Raw genomic sequence first — 19,198 nt, 5'->3', positions numbered from 1 at the left:
TTGATGTCAAACAACTTGCTGCCCCTATAAACACTGTGTCATGAAGTCCATTACCCTGTCTCCAAGGCTGACCAGACTTGGAACAAGGTGCAAAAAGGTATACCTAAAAGCTATAGCAATAGCCTTTGGCAGTTGTGGCTGGTGCTGGTGATTGGGGTAGATGCAGCCTCTGCTCTGAGTCTCTTAGCAGCCTACGCAAGGAAGGTGTTAAGTACATAGCAGCAGCGGATTGCCGTACGTGCAGTTTGCAGCTGTTGCCGTCCAGCTGGACAACAGGTAACTTCTGTTCTTAGTTATTCTTATTCTTTGAAAAACAACAACAACAAATCCTTCAAAGAATTGCAAGGCTTATTTACTATAGACTGTCATGTACACTGCTCGAAAAGTCACAGTGCTGAGGGGATTAAATCTGGTACAGATGTGAAGTTTCAGTGACATTTTATATTGTACAAAGGACTTGTGACCAGAAAATCTTCATTAGAAAAGCAATGGTAGGGACTCTGACTTTTCAGACCAGCAGCAAAGATCATTTATTGAGCTTTAAAAATTCAAGTGTGTTTCCTCTGCGAGTACCTTGCTGTTTCTGTTGAGACAGCCGAGTAAACAACAAATAGATGGTTGTGCTTGTATGAATGTTTAGGTGATGGACCTTGTGAGTAGAGGGCATCTGCACACGATGCAGATGCATTTAGATCCTTTTTCCTGTGATAAACACTGAATTTTGATTGCTCATTAATGCAAAACCTTCCATTTTTTTGATTCAAGCTCCCAACTAATGGTCTTGCGGGGTTTGTTTAATTGTTTATATCAAGGACAGGCACATATGTAAGCTACAAAAGAACAGACTTGTTAGCACATTAGTGTAAATATACCTCACAGAGGCCCTTCTGTGCTTGGCTATAACTAAGCTATCTGATTCCTCATCAGGGAGAGCCAGGCAGGCTTCTGGATGCTGAAGGCTCAGGCTCTTCTTCCTAGGCATTTGGCTAGACTGTTAATTAGAGCTGCAGCGGGTTTCTGCTCATCCCCGCCTGAGCCTTGTCTGCTTGCTTCTCTGGTCTTCTAACGAGTTTGTGTTCTACCTGGAAATCTTGCAAACAACTTGAGGGGTGGAAAAAAAAAAAGCAATCTGCATCAGTTATTTCTCTCCTTCATTAGATAAATGTCTGGTACGCAAAACTGAAACGCCTAATTACCTGCAGCTCGTGGTATTTTAAACTGATGTAAGGGCAGTTACTGTACGAGCTGAGGAAATAGAGCTCAGATTCTGCAGTTTATTTTCTTTCATTTCTGTTGAAAAATCTGTGTGTGTGTTTGGGGGGGGCAGTTCACACAAAGATAGCATAAAACAGTGTGAGAGACAGGAAAATTAAGTCATTTTAGCACTGTCTAAGAATCTAACATAACCTGAGGAAAAAATTCACGTTAGGGTGATACTAAAAGATTCAAAGGGCTTTGGAGAAATGTGACTAAAAACCTTTATGGGGAGAAAAGGTGCTCTGTTCCTGTGCAGTAAGCCAGAGCTGGGAACCCACCAGTGAGTCACGTAGAGGTGAATGGCACCTCTGCCTCGGGCCGCCTTACTGCTAGGGCAAGGCCGTGAAGAAACTTTACGTACCGTGAAATATAGGATGCTTGTTTTTGGCCTCCCTCTTCCCAGATAACCTGAGAAGGCAGGCACCAAAGTATACGCTAATGAATGTGCAAGTTGCCTTCCTAACGAGGGCAGTGCATTGCCCACCCAGAGCAGGCTGTCACTAAGCAAATGCCTGCAGGCCCCCAGGGCTCTGTGCCCCCTGCTGCCACGTACCCACCTCTCACTGAGATATACATCAGGGCCACCGGGGTTCACAGGGGGATACAAAATCCAACAATCTAGAATTACCAAACTCACAGTCTTCAGGCAGCCTCACAGCCTCCCTGTAACGCACATAAGTCTGTGGGCTGAGTGCAGTTCCTCAGTGAAGGCAGGCACGGAGTTTGTGCCAGCGCCTCTTCTGGAGGCCAGCGTGAGGGTCCCTCATCCCTTCAGGCTTCGCAGGACCTCCTCAGAGTTGACTCCTTGCTCCAAGCCGTTGTTGAATTGTTTCTTTCTGAATTATTCTGTGTATAGCTGGACAATGTTGCTTGTGGTTTCTTACTGCCTGATCAATCTCCTGCCCTAAGCCAAAAAGGGACTATTTAAACAGAAAATAGGAGGTGAGAATTGGGAGGTAGAACCAGTAAACAGTAACTCTGTGAGCAAGTGAATGAAAGAAGCCCGACTACCTGTGGATTTTATTTTTTTTCATCGTTTGTAGTATCTGAGAAGTTATTTATACTGATTTAGGTCTTTCTCCTAAAGAGAGAGGTGTTTTGTCCTAATGAGGCATGAAGAAAATCTCTCCTGTGGATCCTTTTGTGTCTGAGAAAGATAAGCGCTGCACTTGAGCTTAGTGTGTGCTTAATGTCTCTCTTCTCCATTCCAACTATTTTTATACCATTTGTAAGAGCATACCTCCAAGATTGACTTTTGATCAGATTTGACTTGAGATGCATTCGTAATTTCCAGAGTTAGAGTAAGCATACACACATGCGCGTGTGGAGACCAGTGATACTATAAGCCTCATGTCCTCAGGAAATCAGGCTAAAATAAAGCAACTGTCATGTCTCTCCTTATTAACAGAGTGGAAAATATTGCTCAGAGACCCTTCCCACCTGAAGGAGTACAGGCAGGAGCCAGACGGCCCGGCTGGTTTAGCTGCTCAGCAGCTAAGTGAGGGTGCAGTGTCAGTGAGCGGGAGAGCTCTGTGATGGGTTTATCAATGGCAGGAGGAGAAATGATCGCTCAGGCTGCAAGGTGGTGTCCGCCTCACTCTGGTGCTTCTTGTCAAGAGGGAATCCGAGAAATATTTCTTAGACATAGTGCGTCACCGTGATCAGCCAGTGGGCTACCCTGCCTTGAAATAAGTGCACAAGTCCCAGTGAAAAATCTCTTCATCTTTCCGGAGGTGTGGTGGAGACAGAGCGAGATTCATGCTGCATAATCTCTGCCCTGGGAGATTCACTTTGTGTTAGAGCTGTGGATAGCCTCATGGCAGTGCAATAGGCTGAGCCTTTTAAGCAAGCTGCAGGGAGCTTATTTACAAGCGCCTTCCTCCTACAGAGAGCCTCTGTGATGTGCTGGTGCCAAACAACAGGTGATCATAGATGTTTTCCCTTTTCATATACTTGCTTGAGTGTGTTCTGGAAGGGCCAACACTGTCTCTTGCATGCAAATAAATAAATAAAGCTGCATTCATGGGACCTATGGACTAGGATTTTAAAAGCTGGATTTCCTACCCATTGTACCTCATGTATTTTCTCTGGATTGTGGAGTGTTTGATCAGAAACATACCCTATGCTTCTGGAAGAGTGCTCTGTATGGATTTATTTTTCTCTTCCAGGTAGCTATGTGAGTAAGTCCTTTTTGGATCTTTTTCTCTAGAGAGAGAAAATTTTTGTTAATCACATTTTAATTTAATGGCAGTGAATGCTTTCTGAAGTGGGGGTTTTGGAGGACTTCAGGACTCATCTCAGATCTGATGACCTTTAAGAGTAACCAGCAGTCAACACCGTGTACTGAGCATTCCCTTGAAGATAAGGCCCTACGCCTCCCTGCAGCTATTTCATGGAGTTGCTCTTTGCCAAAAGGTGGATGAAATGTTTTGTTCAAATGGTAGATACCTCCTACATGCTATTTGAAGCATGTAACTTCTGTCCCTGATTCAGTAGGCAGGTCCAGAGGGAGCAGATTGGCTAGAGGACTACTGATCTGATGTAGAAATATTCCCCAGTTTGAGCAGACCACTGGAAATACGAGGAATAAATGTGGTCATCCAGCAGATGGTAGTTGGCGTATTTTCCAGCTGGTGTGAGTATTTTGAAATTCCTATGTTGTATGTGCCAGAGCCAGAGCTTCACCTTTGTGCTGTCAGGCTGAACATAGTAATGAAAACTGCAGGTAAAGTTATTCTTCAGCGCTCCACAGGTGAAAAGAATTAAGCTGCAGAAGAGGATAAATAAGTCTTGAATTAGCATATACACCTCAGCTACTGTGATCAGGACAGTCCATATCAAATTCACTTTGTATAACAATTTTCACTTCATCCAGCCTTTAATTGTTGTCTCTAACCTCAGGTAAGAACCGAATCACCCACATCATCCATCTCAATCATGTATTTCTGACCGTGACACTAAATTGCAACACAAATGTCTTTTGCCAGGTACACTGCTGGACTGTTTTACACTGCCTCTGCTTTGAAGTGCCATCCTTCAGTGAACTCTGCTAACATTTGGTTATTGCATTGAGGCTGAGGCAGAGAGGAGCAATTAAGGGGTTGACATCTTTGGTTTTTTTAATAATACATGTGTCAAAACACATTTAAGAGATCATCACTGATGCAAAAGCCCAATTAATGCTAAGATTTAAGTAGAGCTTGTTTCAGCGAGAACAAATGATAACTTTTAAATATATAATAATAAAAAGCAATTGCCTTATTTTACATACAGGACCTAACTACAAGTCCTGTTTCTGAGAATCTGAGTCTCAAAGCCTAAATATTCATCTCTGTTTCAGGATACAGCTGGACAAGAAAGATACAGGACCATCACTACAGCCTACTACCGAGGAGCTATGGGCTTCATCCTCATGTATGATATCACCAGTGAAGACTCTTTCAATGCAGTGCAGGACTGGTATGAAATAAGTTATCAGTGTTGTTAGGTTTGTTTGTTTTGTGTAATTCTCTCTTCACAATTGTTTGTTGAGAACATCTGACATCCCACCCTTCACATTGCTTTACAACACCATATTCTTTCTTCACCTGCAGCTAGTCTGTGAAGTAGATTTTCAGCTATTATAAGCTCTTCTGGCTCCACTGAATTCAGTACAGAAGCAGAAACACCAGAAAATTATTTCTGGACTTTTTGGTTACAACAAACCAGAGTGAAAAAAGAAAGCACTAAATCAGTCACTTGAAAAATTTTATAGCAGTATCAAAGCTGCATCGGTACCCAGGCGTGAATTCCCCACTTTCTGTTGTACACTTTCCCTTCGTCACCTGGAGGCTCCCCTCCACCTGTCTTCTTCCTTGGGAAGAAATGCCCTGTCTTACCCCATGCTGCAATTTGATTTTGGAGCTGTGGCCCAGACCTTCCTTCCGGACAAGTACATACACAGAGCAGGAAGAATAGAGGTCTTCCCAGAAGAGCCAGGGCAATGCTTGCAGCCCCCATGGTGGTAGCTGATGGGAGGTGTTCTCTCACCAGTGCGATGCTCAGGGTGAAAACACCGGAGCTGCTGCTGCAAGGTAGCAGCTATAGGCACAGCACAGATAAGTGGGAGGCTGGACCCTGTTGCTGGAACTCTGGTTTTGACATGGCATCCTCTCAGAGGGACGCTGGGTCATAGGAAATGGGAGTTCCTTCATACAGGCCTGCAGCTGGAGTCTGTTCAGAGCTGGGTGGTAGGGTGTGGGCGTCCCTGCTATAAAGAACTGTCAAAGGAAACCAGATTATGTCTCTGACTTTTCTGTAATGGCACTGAACACTCTCTGACATTGGGACATCAATTCTCGTTATGACTGTCGCGTTGACAGGGGAGACTTGGAGACTTCAAGTATCTTGCAGTCATTGCTGCTTGTTACCTGTTGCTTTATACTGCAGATAGGCATGGCCAGCATGCAAAGAAAGGCAGTGCAGGGGGTAATGGAATCTCCTAAGTCTGACAGATTGATTTGCAGTGATCTCAGTGACCTTCCTGGAGAACGTGATGGTAGCAGGTGGTCACTTAAAATTTCCTTAGCTGGCACTGGTTGTTAGCACCCAGCTCAGTCTGGCTTTTTGTCAAGCTCCTTTTCTGCATTTCTTAAACTAGGTTGTAACTCAAAACCAAAACAACATAGTTTGTTGTTTCTAATAATTTGGCCTTCTTCCAAGGTTGCCCACTACTTGTTCTCACTGTCCACTCAAGCAGCTGCTCTTGATCATCACATCTAAAGATGCAGTCTCCACTTTCACCTTATCTCCAGTATCACGACACCATATTGCAGAAGGTGGACTGCAGCACCTTCCCTGACTTGTCTTCCAGCAGCTAATGAGAGAGGAATAGATTTTTTCCTTGCTAGAAACATAAACCCAAAGTTTTGCCAAAACCAGGTTCCTCCACGTGACACACCTTTCACCAAACTCAGATGGAGCTTTCTATGCAGCTATCTGCACGTGGATTTTTTCCATAAGAGTGCAGGCACGTGAGCTAGGGCAGTATCCTTCATTAAGCTCTAAATATATTCAGCTTGATTTCATGATGAAATGAAGTACATATGACCACACAGCCCATCTACCTGTCTGTCTGCAAGTTGGTTCCCCACTAATGAGTTTTACTAGTTTAACCAAATCTAGAAACCAAATTTCCAGGTTTTAAATATAGCTTCACACATGTTCAGTGAAAGTATTTTTGATTGGGGAGAAGAAAGATTCTGAAAGAAGCACTTTTGAAGAGAGAAGAGTGAGGAAACTTCAGTTGTTCTGTTTTGTGGTTGGCTGTCACCAGCTAACCAGTCACCAGGCTGCGAACACACCGGGTTTCATTGCTATCAAATCAAACTTGAAGGACTTGGGAATGGGGTTGTTCATGGAGATTGTTTGGAAGGAGGTGTCTGACTTGATTATGTAGGTTTTCTCGAGGAGTTATACAAATGCAGGTTATTAATACGCTTGCTGTGTCGCAGAAGAGTTCCTTTCAGGTGTTTTTTTTCCCTAAATTTTATACAATTTGTAAGTAGTACTCTTAAAAGCAGCTGACTTTGCACATCCTTGGAAATAAATGCACAATGAAGAGGCAAGAGACAGACAGCACAGGGTCATTGGCTTTTACTCATGTCTAAAAATCAGCCAACTTGTAGGGAATTTTGGTTTGGAATTTTGTTTATCAAATCCAAGTCTAAGCCATTTTTATCTTGTGTCACTCTAGCTTTCAAATTGTTTTTCTTCTACCCACTTTTCCATGTTTCTGAAGCATGTCTAGGTATTGAGGGTTAAGGTGGTGTTGCTTCAGATCTTTGAGATGGGCAGAGCTCATACAAATGTCAGTCTTTTTATACAATATTTCAGTTAAATCGTCTTTTGGGCAAAAAAATAAGAATAAAATACCAAATCTCAAGCTTTGAGCTACTATTTTAAAGTTTGCACAGGTGAAGTTTTGTACTGAAATGGTCTAACATCTGTTCCATCGAAGAATGTACCAAGGTCAGCTTTGCATACTTGACTCTCTTCCAGCCCCAGAGTATCCTTGCTAAGAGGAACTTGTCAACCAAAGCACAGAGGTGGACCATAACTGCTGAATTTCACTTGGCTTGTCAGGAATCTTTCCAACTCTTAGCTTTAAGATTTTGAGGCCAAGTGGTGGTGGGGGCAGGTAAAAATGTAGTAGCCCGTGTAACCCATTTCCTTCCTTTGAAGCTTGTCCACAGGAGTGGAAATAATATCTGCAGCAAGCCAGCATAGCTGTGCCAGCAGAGTCCTCTAGTGGCCATGCAGCCACGAGACGTTTTTTCCCCACTCTGCAGAGTTGGTTTCAAAACTTCTGAAGGGATGAGTAATGCAATCCAAAGCTTTTGTCTTTTGCTGGTGCTGCTATATCAGTCCCTGGCACACTGACAGCAAATAGGCAGGATTTTTTTTTTTCCACTGGGTGATATTGTTATTGTTTCAAAACAAAAACTATTGCACTGGACCTAGTCTTCAGTCGGGAACTGTACGCTCCCTGGAAAATGCAGGTATCTACCACGGGAGTGGAACAAGCTCCTGGAGCCTAGTCCCTCATCAGGTCAAGTGTGAGGAGGTAGCAATGCGCCTAATGATGAAAAGAGCCCTAGCAGTCCTGCTGTGCTTCTCTTTGGTGAGAGGATGGAGCAGCAATTGGGAGGCTGCGGAGGCCGTGAAATCAGTAGCATGCCCCTGCCTTGTCTCCTGTATTCCACCTGGATGTGTCGCCTTCCTGCTGTCCCAGCAGGAGGAAGGGCCTCTGTAACAGGGATGGAGCATCAACCTGGAATTACATTAGCAATAATCGTGGCAAAAGCGAATAGCCAAACTCATCCCAGGTATTTTTACATCCTGAAAATTTCCAGAAAAAAAAGATTACAGCAATTAATCCTACACATATTTTCTCCCTTTTAAATGTCCTGATATTCTGGCTGGTTATTGATGCATTTTTTGGTGTCCAGCTACAGTAAATAAAGAATTCAGTTAAGCTGAACATTTTGTGATAGATGCAATATGATGTGGCAAATTGACTGACATTTCTAGATACTGAGAATAAATCAGCGGTATTCAATTAACGTGAATTAAATCCAGTAAGAGGAACCTGTTAATCTTCCGAGTTATTTCTAAAATAGCATATGAGGATGGAATTTTAGTGTTCCTCTGGCACAAAAAAAATGAATAAGCTGCTGATGAGACCTGCGTAGTGAGCTACAGAATGAAGCCTGCTGAATGTCCTTAAAAAATGAAAATGTCTTTCTGTAAATTTAAAAAATAAACTACAAATTAACAAGTGATAAGTATTTTCAAATTAGGTGACGTGCTTTCATCTAATTCAAAATATTTGTTTCTGTGAAATTGATGAATACATTTGGAAATGACGAAGAAGGATTTAAGCTTTTATAAGTAGGAAGGGCTTCGATTTCAAGAATCTTTATGTTCAAATATTTTCAATACAAAATATATAGAAAAGGATAATTTTAACTGAGGTGCCCACATTCATGCACGTTTAATGGACTGTGTGACAGATACGTAAAAAGAAGTTGGAATTAATATATTAAAATTGTATTTACATGGAAATTGGGTAGAAAGTAGAAATGGAATTTTAAAAGAAGTGCATATTCTCTGATAGACAGAACAGATATTTTAATAGGTCTTTTGTGAACTTCTCTTGGGTTTTCTTTCTGTAGTCTTACACTGATTTAACCAAGTGCATTTTCAAACTATCTAGGGGCAAGTTAGCGTGTAGGCACAGTTTTATGATATTTTACTGTAATACACATTTATTACAAATAAATAAAAAGGAAATTAACATTTTTGAAACTTCTGCATGTGAGTAAATCATCTGGCATGTGATCATGGAACTGGGTTCATTAAGCAAATGCAGTCAAGCTTAGGAGGGTAGCTCAAGAAAATGAGGAGCAAATAAATAGAAATGATGCCTCTTCCACTAACGGTTAGCTGCTGTCCACATCCTAGTCCGTTTTCATTGGCAGGTAAGAATTTCCCACCTGAACATAATTCCTGGGTCCTAAAACTTTACTCGTTCACAAAACCTCATAATGCCTCAAGTTGTACACAGTAGTCATTTATGTGTTTTACAGTAGGACATTCTCCAGTCCAAAGCTTGTTCCTTCTTGCTGGTGCCCTGCCTACTGCTGTTCAGTGGGTCAGGTTTTTTAAGCCGCTGTGTAAGCACGCTGTCAACGTGAGTCTCAGCCCATCTCACTGCTTTCTCTTGTACCATCTCTTCTTGCAGAATTCCCTACAGAAAACAAGCCAAAAGCATGAACAAACAGCTGAACCAGAGACCTAGCGCTCCAAGTAAGCTCTTGCCCATGGCAAACTTTTGTTTAGCTCCCAGGGGTGTGCAGAGATCTCAAAATCCATAATTACACTGAAGTTAGGGGGAGGTAGACTTGTTCAAAGTCAGCTCTCAACCAGAGAGAGGTCTTTTCCCTTGTAGTCCTCTCCGGTGTCTTTGAGCTCTTGTCCTCCCTCTAGCTGGGAAATTGCGATAGTAGACTGTGTTTTCTAGCCTGATTTTTCTCCAAGCTTTTTCATAAAGCTCTAACATCCCCTCTAAAACTTACCCCATGTATGTATGGTGCACTTTACCTCCTGTCTCTGGCTCCTTGGCAGTGACTGTTTTAACAGCCTCCTGCCCTGTCCACAAATGAAATAATCTGCCGTAGGATTTCTTCCTTGGGTGGTCTTTTTACTACACCCATCTTATGAACGGACATCCTAAAGAGGATTCTGGTTTGCTTTGTGTCACTCCAGAAATACTTCATCTGAACAAAATAAAGGTACTCTGTGCCTTAAATAAGGAGGATCATACTTGTATGTTAGGTGTTTAGATAAGCTCTTGATGTGGTACACAAACACGAAGTCTTCAGTTCATTCTCATGAATCAGATGTCTTCCCTGTAGGCTGAGTGAAAGGGTTAAAATGAGCTTTTATGGCTTACAGCTCAGTTTCTAGATTTGTTAGACAGTTATTATTTGATGTTGCCCTGATACTTTTGTGTAGATAAATCAGTGTATTATACATCATTTGAAACCATACAAAAAGTAGAATATATTCAGAATTTGCTACTGTGAAGTAAATAGAAAACATTGTGGAAATGGCTTTGGATAATCTAGACAATTTCATAGGAGGGAAGGGAAAAATTGGTCAAATTTAACTTAGATTTAAGCAACAGGTGGGTTCACAAGCCACTAGCTTTATTTATCCTTAAGGCTGATCTCCAAATTGGGTTTTTGATATATCCATGTAACTGTGAACCTGAGGCTATTTTTCTTCTAAGCATGAATTGTAAAAAACATGCTTTATCATTAATTTGGGGAATTCAGCACAAATAAGGCATAGCATTATTATTGTCACACATTTTTTCCAGTGTATATACAGGACTGCCATGATATTTGTTGAAGCATCTCAATTGCACAAGCCTTTTCTTTTGTTGTTTTATTTTCCTAAAGCTCCTACAAATTTGTTCACTTTTTGGATATGGATCAGGATTTTTTAGACATTCTTCTTTGTAAGTAAAGCTTTTTTTTATTATTATTATTATTCACAATAACTGTAAACGGCAACATTATGAGAGAGGATTTTCACTAACTTGTACAAAACAAGAAGAATGAGATTCAGTGGGAGATACTTCATGTTTTTCTCCTCTTTTTCACGTTCCAAGTAATTCCATTTAGATATCTAAGGTTTGGCAGCGTGTCTTCATGTGACCCCCCTGAAAGGCTGAATCCAAACCAGAGACAGGAATGGGAGTCAGAAGAGCCTGGCTGTAGGTGCTTTAAATTGAACATAGAGAGACTTACATTCTCTCTATTGTTTACAGAGTGAGAGTGGGAAGATTTCATCTTCCTGGGCTTTTGGCTGATTTCTGAAGTCATTTCCTTCTGTGATGAGCCTCGAGAAACCCCAGAATACCATATAAACTTATCATGTAGCTCTCACAGGACTTGTCTACATGGGGACGGACAGTAGACAGTTTTGAGGACAGTAAGAAGAATTTAAGTTTCACAAAGTCCTTGTTTATTTTTGCAAGGTACAGTTTGAGCCTGGGCTTGTGCGGTGTGCTTTGTCGAGGTTTGTGTTTTCCAGTGCAAACTGAATAGGCTGCTGCTTAAAGGCAAGTTGTACAGTGATGTGTGACCCCTTTTCCACAGATATCTGTGGAGCACTGTGACCCTCTGCTTCCGTGGCAAAGGCAAGTAAGCAACTCAAAACTAATTAAAAGTTATCATTAGTAGATCAGAGCTGGAGGCTGCCGCTAATTGAAAAGCGAAGGAATCAAGTGCCTTTATTGTTTGGGGAGTTCAAGCAAACTAAACAGAAGTTAAAGTCCGAGGGGTTTCCTGGCTGCCTGGGAAATGGTAGATTTGCCCGAAACCACGATGGTCCTGTACAGAGAGGGGTGCTGAGCAGGAACAGGGAATGGGAAGGTGAGTAGGGCCTGGAGCGGTGTTTGGAGAAGGTGGAAGAGGAAGGCTTGTATCTCTTCTGGCAGAACAGCCTAATTACCTTTGGGAAGGAGGGAGACTTAAAAGATAGAGCTGATTTGGTGAAGATAAAATAGGTTGGGCCAGCCTGAAAAATGGATGAAAACATCCTACCGTGTTAATACTGTTTCACTGCTGGCTCTGTGGCACCGTGTGTGTGTATATAACTCCTCTTTTGTCAAAGAAAAACTATAAAGAGGCTAAGTGTAAGGTCAGACCCCTGAGGTCTGCAGCCAGCTCTGCTCCTTTTTCAGCACACTGAGCCCCGGAGAGCTTCAGTGGCTGTAAGTTCATCTCAGTGCTTCTGCTTCAACTCCCATGTACTTGATCCCTTTGTCATTGATGTTGGCATTCGTCAGATACGTGCCGTCTGTCACTGCAGCTGCTATTTCCTGCCTTAGGTGTCACTTAATCCAGCTGGGTTCAAATATTAGCTCACAAAGCCTTACCTTGAGCCTGCATCTTCCCAATTTGATATATTTCTGTTTCTCTTTAGCATTTGTTGCCATGTTTCTATGCACCTTTCTGTCTCCATGACAGTTTCCTGTTCAAGCAAAGAGGACTTGATGCTTTCATCTACGTTTGACTCTCAAAATACAATTTCTTAAGGTGTTACCAAAACTCTGCAGAAAATCAGATATTTTTTCTTGTTATGAATTATTTTCATGTTTTGCAAGGAGTTGTAGAACTCGTATGAAGTGTGTATCTATTTTATGGCTTTCTCTACAGAGCCAGTATCCTCAAAGGGTGTAATTGGTTGTAGTTCTTCTGACAGATTGTAGCTGAAGTAGAATGAGCTTTAGAAGAATGCTTTTTTTCCTCCCCCTGGACTTCAAAAATTATTCCATTAATTTTTTGTCTGAATCTCAAGATCTGCAAAGCACTTACAAATTTCATAAGGAACTTTATTGTCACACAAAGTTAAGGAATAATAAAAGAGAATGGTGCTGTAGATTACACTGGATGAATCCTCGCTTTGTGTGTAAGCTTAGTCATTTTTCTTCTAATTTACAGTCTTTGAATACGGATATTTTATTTAATGGTATTTATTTTCATACTTGAAATATGATTGTCTTTTGGCACGGCTGATGGAAGGAAACAATCTTTCTTGTCCTGCTGTAGGGCCACACAAATCAAGACTTACTCCTGGGACAACGCACAAGTGATTCTTGTTGGAAACAAATGCGACATGGAGGATGAAAGGATTGTTCCTTTGGAGAAGGGGAAGCATCTGGCTGATCAGCTAGGTACGTGTCATAGCTCTTCTATTTATTTTTTCTTCTCCACTTCTTTATACTGTGTTCCTTTTGATTAGTACAATAAAAAAATCCTTCCATCAGTAACACTTTAATAGTGACATTACAATTAAGGTGATTAATATATTCTAGCTCAAAGATGATTAATATATTCTAGCTCAGTATTTTACTTGTTTAGTGTTGAATAATACCTTCTTGTAGGGTGGCTGTATCTCAAATGCTAATATGTAAGGATATGAGGAAGATGAAGTTTATCTGAAAAGAGCAGCTTTTATTAGCTCAGCTGAAAGAAAAAAGGACAGGAAAATATACCTGGTTTTAACAGGCAGCATTTCTGTATATTAGATGTGATAACTGTGTTCAGCATTACCTGAAACTACTTTGTGTATCAGGTAGGAGGAATCTCTTTAATTGACTATCGATTGCTTAAACTGTTAGCTTTCATCATAATGATTCACATAAAGGTTATCCTTTAGCGTTTTTCTCTAAACTTGTGTAGTGGCATTAATGTAACTGAAATCATTTGCCAATAAGATTAAGAAATTTATTGGCCTGAATGTGAATTAAATCAAAACAGCTTCAGCCACAGCAAAAGCTAAAACACTGTTGGACTGACAGATATCATCGTTCTGTTGTCTCATTTCTTTTGTCTTTTCCATACATCCTTAATCATCCTCGGAGATGGCAAGTGGAGCAGGCAGAACCCTTGTCTGTTACTTGAGAGCTCTCCCTATGTATTGGTAACGAGGCAAACAATTCCACCATCACTTCACCTGTTACCCCATGATTTTTAAAAAGTGGTAGAAGGGAGTGGATCTCACACAAGATGACTCAATTTACCGGCAGTGGTAATCAGCTAAGACGACTTTGCTTTCCCTTCATTTGTGACAGAATCAGGGAAACTGATGCAATGGAGAATGCCCCCAAAATATAAATGTCTCTTACACCAAAATAAACTGTGTGGTACTTGTGCTCTTGCTGTTGGCAGCATAATAGCCTGGTAAACAGAAGCAATAGCCATTGTAAGTTATGGTTGGTCTTTGAGACCCTTGTGGTTAGAAAGACAAAGTGTGTGGCCTGAAACAGGTAATGCTTTGCAGTTCAGCGTGCTGCTCCTGGCTGAGGCCAGGACGCTGGTTTTGCATAGCGCTGGGTGTCAGCAGGAATGGCTGCCTCTGTGCCATCCCTACCTCGGTATGACTCCAGCCTTGCTGTAGTTCTTTTAATCAGAAAGAGTCAGCATTTGGGAGTCTGTGCTCATTGCTGTGGTTAGGAGCTGTCTGCTGGCTGCTGATATTACTCTACTGGAGACACACAACATTAATTTTAATCCAGCAGTGCTGAACAGCCCTTGTCAGAACGGGTGTCAGGATGTGTGCTGTACGGGCACTGAGTACACTGAAGAGCTTTGCACTTAAACCGACAAAGAACAGAAGAAAACAGGACCAAAGCACGATTTAGTTGCAGGTCCTCCCTCATGCAGCTTCAGCCCACTTCTCTGATGGGAATGGGAGAATTTGACTCCCTTGCCCTGGCTTTATTCAGATCCATGTTGTCTGCAGAAGTGTTTACCAGGGCTCTGGTAAGGATCTATTTACACCTTTGACCTTTATAGATGCTTGATGAATTTTAGAAGTATTTCTGCTCAGTATTCTGAGACTGTGAGAGTCAACGGAGCCAAAGAATTGTCTAATGTCTTGTTTTCCTAAGGTGAATTCCAAAGAAAATGGTTAGTATTCTAAAAATCATCTCCCTAACATCGGTGTCTTGATTTTTTTTTTTGCATTTTTTCCTCACAGGTTTTGACTATTTTGAAGCTAGTGCCAAAGAAAACATCAACGTAAGGCAGGTGTTTGAGCGTCTCGTGGATATAATCTGTGAAAAGATGTCGGAGAGTATAGAATCAGACTCTTCCAGGGGCACTTCTGGAAGGAATGTGCGGCTCACAGACAACCCACCCCCTTCGCAGCAGAACTGCTCGTGTTAGTGACCTTTCTTGCTGAGAAATGTCCTTCTCCTTTCCTGACTAAATTTTCTCTTTTCATTTGTGATGGTGCATTATCATGTAATCCAAAGGCAGAAGTCTCTGTTGTAGGAAACTGGTATGTTTGTTTAATGTGCTGGAGTGTTTAATATTATGTATTTCCTCATCTGATAATTTAAAAAAAAAAAAAAAAAGAATAAATATCGTAAGTGCACCTAGTGTTAACGTGTGAGTTACGCTGAAGAAAAAGAATTGTATAATGTTGCAAATGTGATTTCCACAGAGAGTGTTGCATTTTTAATGAAAAAGTCTACTATAGCAGAAAGAGTTCTGTCAAGAACAGCAGGAAACCTAAAAGGAGGGAAAAGGTCTAAAAGAAAATGGGGACAAAACCATCTTCTCTTATAAGGCAAGAAATCACTGTTTTTATTTTTATATTTTTATTGTTTACATTATTGAAAACAACAACAAGCTATCCCCAGATATTTTTGGAGTCATGGTTTGTCTCCTGTAGACATGGACCTCAGGTTTCTGTGTGATGGAACAGAAATCAGTGTATTTCCATCTGACAGTTCAAGGTCCTTCAGAGTGCCAAGAGCATGAGGGTTGTCACAGTTTCTGCCAAGCCTCTAAATGGAGGAATATGATATGGAGGAATTGAAGCTGACAAGCAGGGAAGGAAAAGTCCTTGCAGCCATACCTGCCCTGCCCTGTGCTCTTGGCTGGTGTTGGGTGAAGGACCGAGAGCTCTTCTGGGGGCTGCTCTGTCCTGCAGCCTTCTTCTCAGTCTCAGGTAACCGCTTGCGAGGCGCTGCTGGTGTCACTGGTTGGCACCTTGCTGTGCACAAGCATTTGAGCCGCAAGAGCTGACTCTCCTGCAGCTTTTTCCCTGTTACCTGTCTAGGTTTGGATCTACTCTGAGCAGCTGCTCGATGGCAGATATTTTGCAGGATGAAGGAAGGAGGATGTGGCTGCTGCATGCTTGGTTGGAGGCACATTCTGACAAGTAAGACTTAGAACAGCACTATCTCAGAAAAATATCAGGAGAAAAAATCTTGTTGCCAATATTATTAGATTTTTTTTGCATTTTGTTGATTTCTGTTTTCAATTTGTGCTAGAGGGGTGCATGTGTGAGCATAGGTTTTCAGGTTTCAGATTCAACCACAAGGTACAATTAAAAAAAAAAGTGTGTGTGTGTGTAGGGAGGGAAAGATGTGATTAATAAAACTTAAACTACGAAAGAAAAATGTTAAAGATCTCAGTTATGCTACAGACATTTTGTTCTGTGATTCTCTGAAGGGACGCACATTTTTTAATATTCAACACCTAAAATATTCACATACTTCCAATATCTCTAAAATTATAATCTTCTATATGTGGGTGTAGAACTCTGTATATGTGTACTACCCACATGCAGAGCTTGCATTTCTCTGAAATATATGGAGGAACTGCTTTTGCAAACCTTTTAAATTGTGTAGAGTGTATGCCTTTGTTCATGATCACAGTCATTTGCCCATCCCAGCTCCAAACAGTGACTGCAAATTGCATTTTTGAGTGTAAATTAGGTGGATATAGAAAGATTTGCTGTCTTAAGGGTGAAAATTATGAAAAGTTTTTATTAGGTCTATGGACTCCTCTGACCAAGGCGAATTTCTGTTAGAAACTAGAGTCCAGTATCTGCCCACTGCACTGTGATTTGCTGGATCATTGCACTAGTGAATGCTTTTGTAATTTTGTTCTGTCATGTCTCAAAGCATAATAGTTCTAAGAAAAAAAGCACGGTATTCTGGAGAAAAATACAACTACACTGATGTAGTTTGAGCTCATTGTGCTCAAGGCTTGATCCCTTTGTAACAGAGTTTGTTTGTATTTGTTTGTTTGCTTTCAGAAATCTCTACTGTGACATTTTGGGTGTGTATGATCTCGTACTGAAAATGCGATTTGTGCAGTGCAAGGACTGTGATTATTGTACCTAAACTCCTGAAACTGCAAAATAAAGAGAAATGTCATCACCAGGTGTGGTCAGAGAGCTTGTATGAGCTGCATTACTAATATCAGCCAACCTTACGCGTATATAAAGAATGTGTCTTCTAATGCTCTTAAAGTAGATCAGGCTATATAAGACCATTTTTTGACAGCCTGATGATCCTTGAGCCCAGTAGCCAAGAATCACTACGCAGACTTAGAACAGTGAAGACAAGGGTTATTTGGCCAATAAATGTGCAGTGCAGTGTTTTAGTTACAGCAGAAGCAGGATTTAGTGTAACTTCTGTAGTATGAAAAAGAAATAAAAACTTCCACAGCAGAGTGATGATTTTGAGCTGTGAAGGTATAAGAGAGCACATCAGGGAAAATAATGAATTTTTCAGCTCAGCAACTTGATGGTAAAAGAAAATGGATTCAGCAGAAATTGAATTTCAATTCTTGCTTTTCTGCCCAATAAATAATTGTTTCATCATGTTCCAGTCAAATTAGATGTCTTTTTCTAAGAAAAATACAACTATGTTCCAGGCCCTTCAAGCTAGGAAGTGTTAGGCTAGGCAGAATTGTTTTTTACAGCACAACCCAGCAAGTAACTACATGTCGGAATTGTCCAAAGAAGTGGCGAAGAAAATGGTTATGAATTCTGCCCTTCCCTGTATGGCATACACGGAGAAACCTTGCATTTGATGCAGAAATACTGCAGACCTTATTTCAGATCCAAAATCAAATAATCACAGGCAAGCTTGACATAAAATATGTTCACAGAGAGATGGATCTCCTCATCTTACATTTGCATTAAAAGCCATGAATGGAGAGAAAGCCTTTTGTCTTAAGTGGCATCCTTCTGACTTTAGTATTATCAGAGTCGATAATAATTGCTGTTTGTGTCGGCTTATAAAAGGTAATGGCAGAATGTGAGATGATTTGTCAAGGCGAGGGAAATTAAGGACTTGCTTCCACAGAAGACAAACCCGAAACGTTCGATGCATTCTTATATTTGACTGCCTTCCATTTGACCAGCAGTGGCTTAGTTTTGATAAAAACAGTATGGTTACAAGATTTAAGGAAGGAACGACTGACGGACTGCTCTCTACACGCTTCTCTATTGCTTATACCCGCCCCTAGAGCACTCGGAGCGCATTTCTGTCAGAAAAGCTGAGAAAACGAGGCTGCAGGTGAGACGTGGTCTTGGCTTCCACCTAGTGGAGAAAAAAGGCACTGAGCACGGGGGGAGAAGCCCGAGGGTCTGCCTGCCCTCACCTCTGCGAGCCTCCCACCCTTGAAATCGCTGTCTGCATTCCTTTTGCAGGCAACACAGGCACGAACAGCGCTGGTGTTACAGGAGATTGAAGTACGGAATGATGCAAAGGGGCTGCCATAAACGGAAGAGCAGGCGCGAAGGTGTCCCCGCAGCAGCACAAGGAAAAGGCTGCGGGAGATGCGTGCCGTTGGAGGTGGCGGCTCGGGGAGATGCCGGAGCAGAGGAGACGCGTTCCTGCTGGGGCTGGGCCTCGCCACACAGGCGCCGGCAGCTTCGCAGGGGGGAGAGTTTGTGTACCGAGGGGAAAGTGCTTGGGACTACGGAACTGGAGGGACTGGGCCACAGCACCCACAGGCACTGAGTGCCGCAGCTCCGTCTTTTCTGTTAGATGTTCTGTTTTATTTAGGAAAATAAAAATAAGAATAAAAAATAAACAGGCGCGGAGAGCAGGAAGGTAACGGTCCGCGAGGGGTCCGCAGCGCCTGTGAGGGGCGGGGGAGGCGGGGCGAGGGGTACGAGCCTCGCCTCGGGCAGCCGCTGTGCCCAGCCCGCGCTGAGGGGGCCTCGCACCTCACGGCCCTTGGGGCGGCTCGCGCGAGCTGATTGGTTCTGCCAGGTGAGCGGCATCCGCTTGGGCCAATAGGTGAAGGGAATGAGAGAAGGGCTGGTTGGTCGTGTTGGGAGGGAGCGACATCTGCTTGGGCCAAGGGGTGGAGGAAGCGAGGTGGCCGGCCTCCGCAAGGGGCGGTTGGACTCATCCAACAGCCGAGCGGGGGGGGGGAGCAGCGGACAGGGAAGGCGGCTACGATGCCGGACCGCGATGTGAGAGGGCGGGGCTCTGGGGTCCGCCTCTGCCTCCCTCCCTCCCTTCACCCCGCTGCTCTCCTCCCTCCGCCTGATCTCCGAAAGTCGCCTC

The 19,198-nt window shown here is 42.4% G+C and overlaps 1 protein-coding gene across 5 annotated transcripts in view; it reads left to right on the top strand.

Annotated features, from left to right (window-relative positions):
- RAB3B (RAB3B, member RAS oncogene family) overlaps positions 1-15,375 on the top strand; it is a 55,102-nt gene extending 39,727 nt beyond the window's left edge. For all 5 annotated transcript variants that reach the window (XM_040565077.1, XM_040565076.1, XM_040565079.1 and 2 more), the window contains 3 exons: positions 4,598-4,716; positions 12,921-13,045; positions 14,854-15,375. In XM_040565077.1, coding sequence (XP_040421011.1) covers positions 4,598-4,716; positions 12,921-13,045; positions 14,854-15,041 — 432 coding nt within the window. In that variant the 3' untranslated portion in view covers positions 15,042-15,375. The remainder of the gene's footprint in view (positions 1-4,597; positions 4,717-12,920; positions 13,046-14,853) is intronic.
- Positions 15,376-19,198: the final 3,823 nt, after the last annotated feature.

The sequence above is a fragment of the Cygnus olor genome, chromosome 8 (assembly GCF_009769625.2).
Source record: "Cygnus olor isolate bCygOlo1 chromosome 8, bCygOlo1.pri.v2, whole genome shotgun sequence".
NCBI classification, from domain to species: Eukaryota; Metazoa; Chordata; class Aves; order Anseriformes; family Anatidae; genus Cygnus; species Cygnus olor.
The sequence above is the reverse complement of the archived record's forward strand: the minus strand, read 5'-3'. Positions and strand labels throughout refer to the sequence as shown.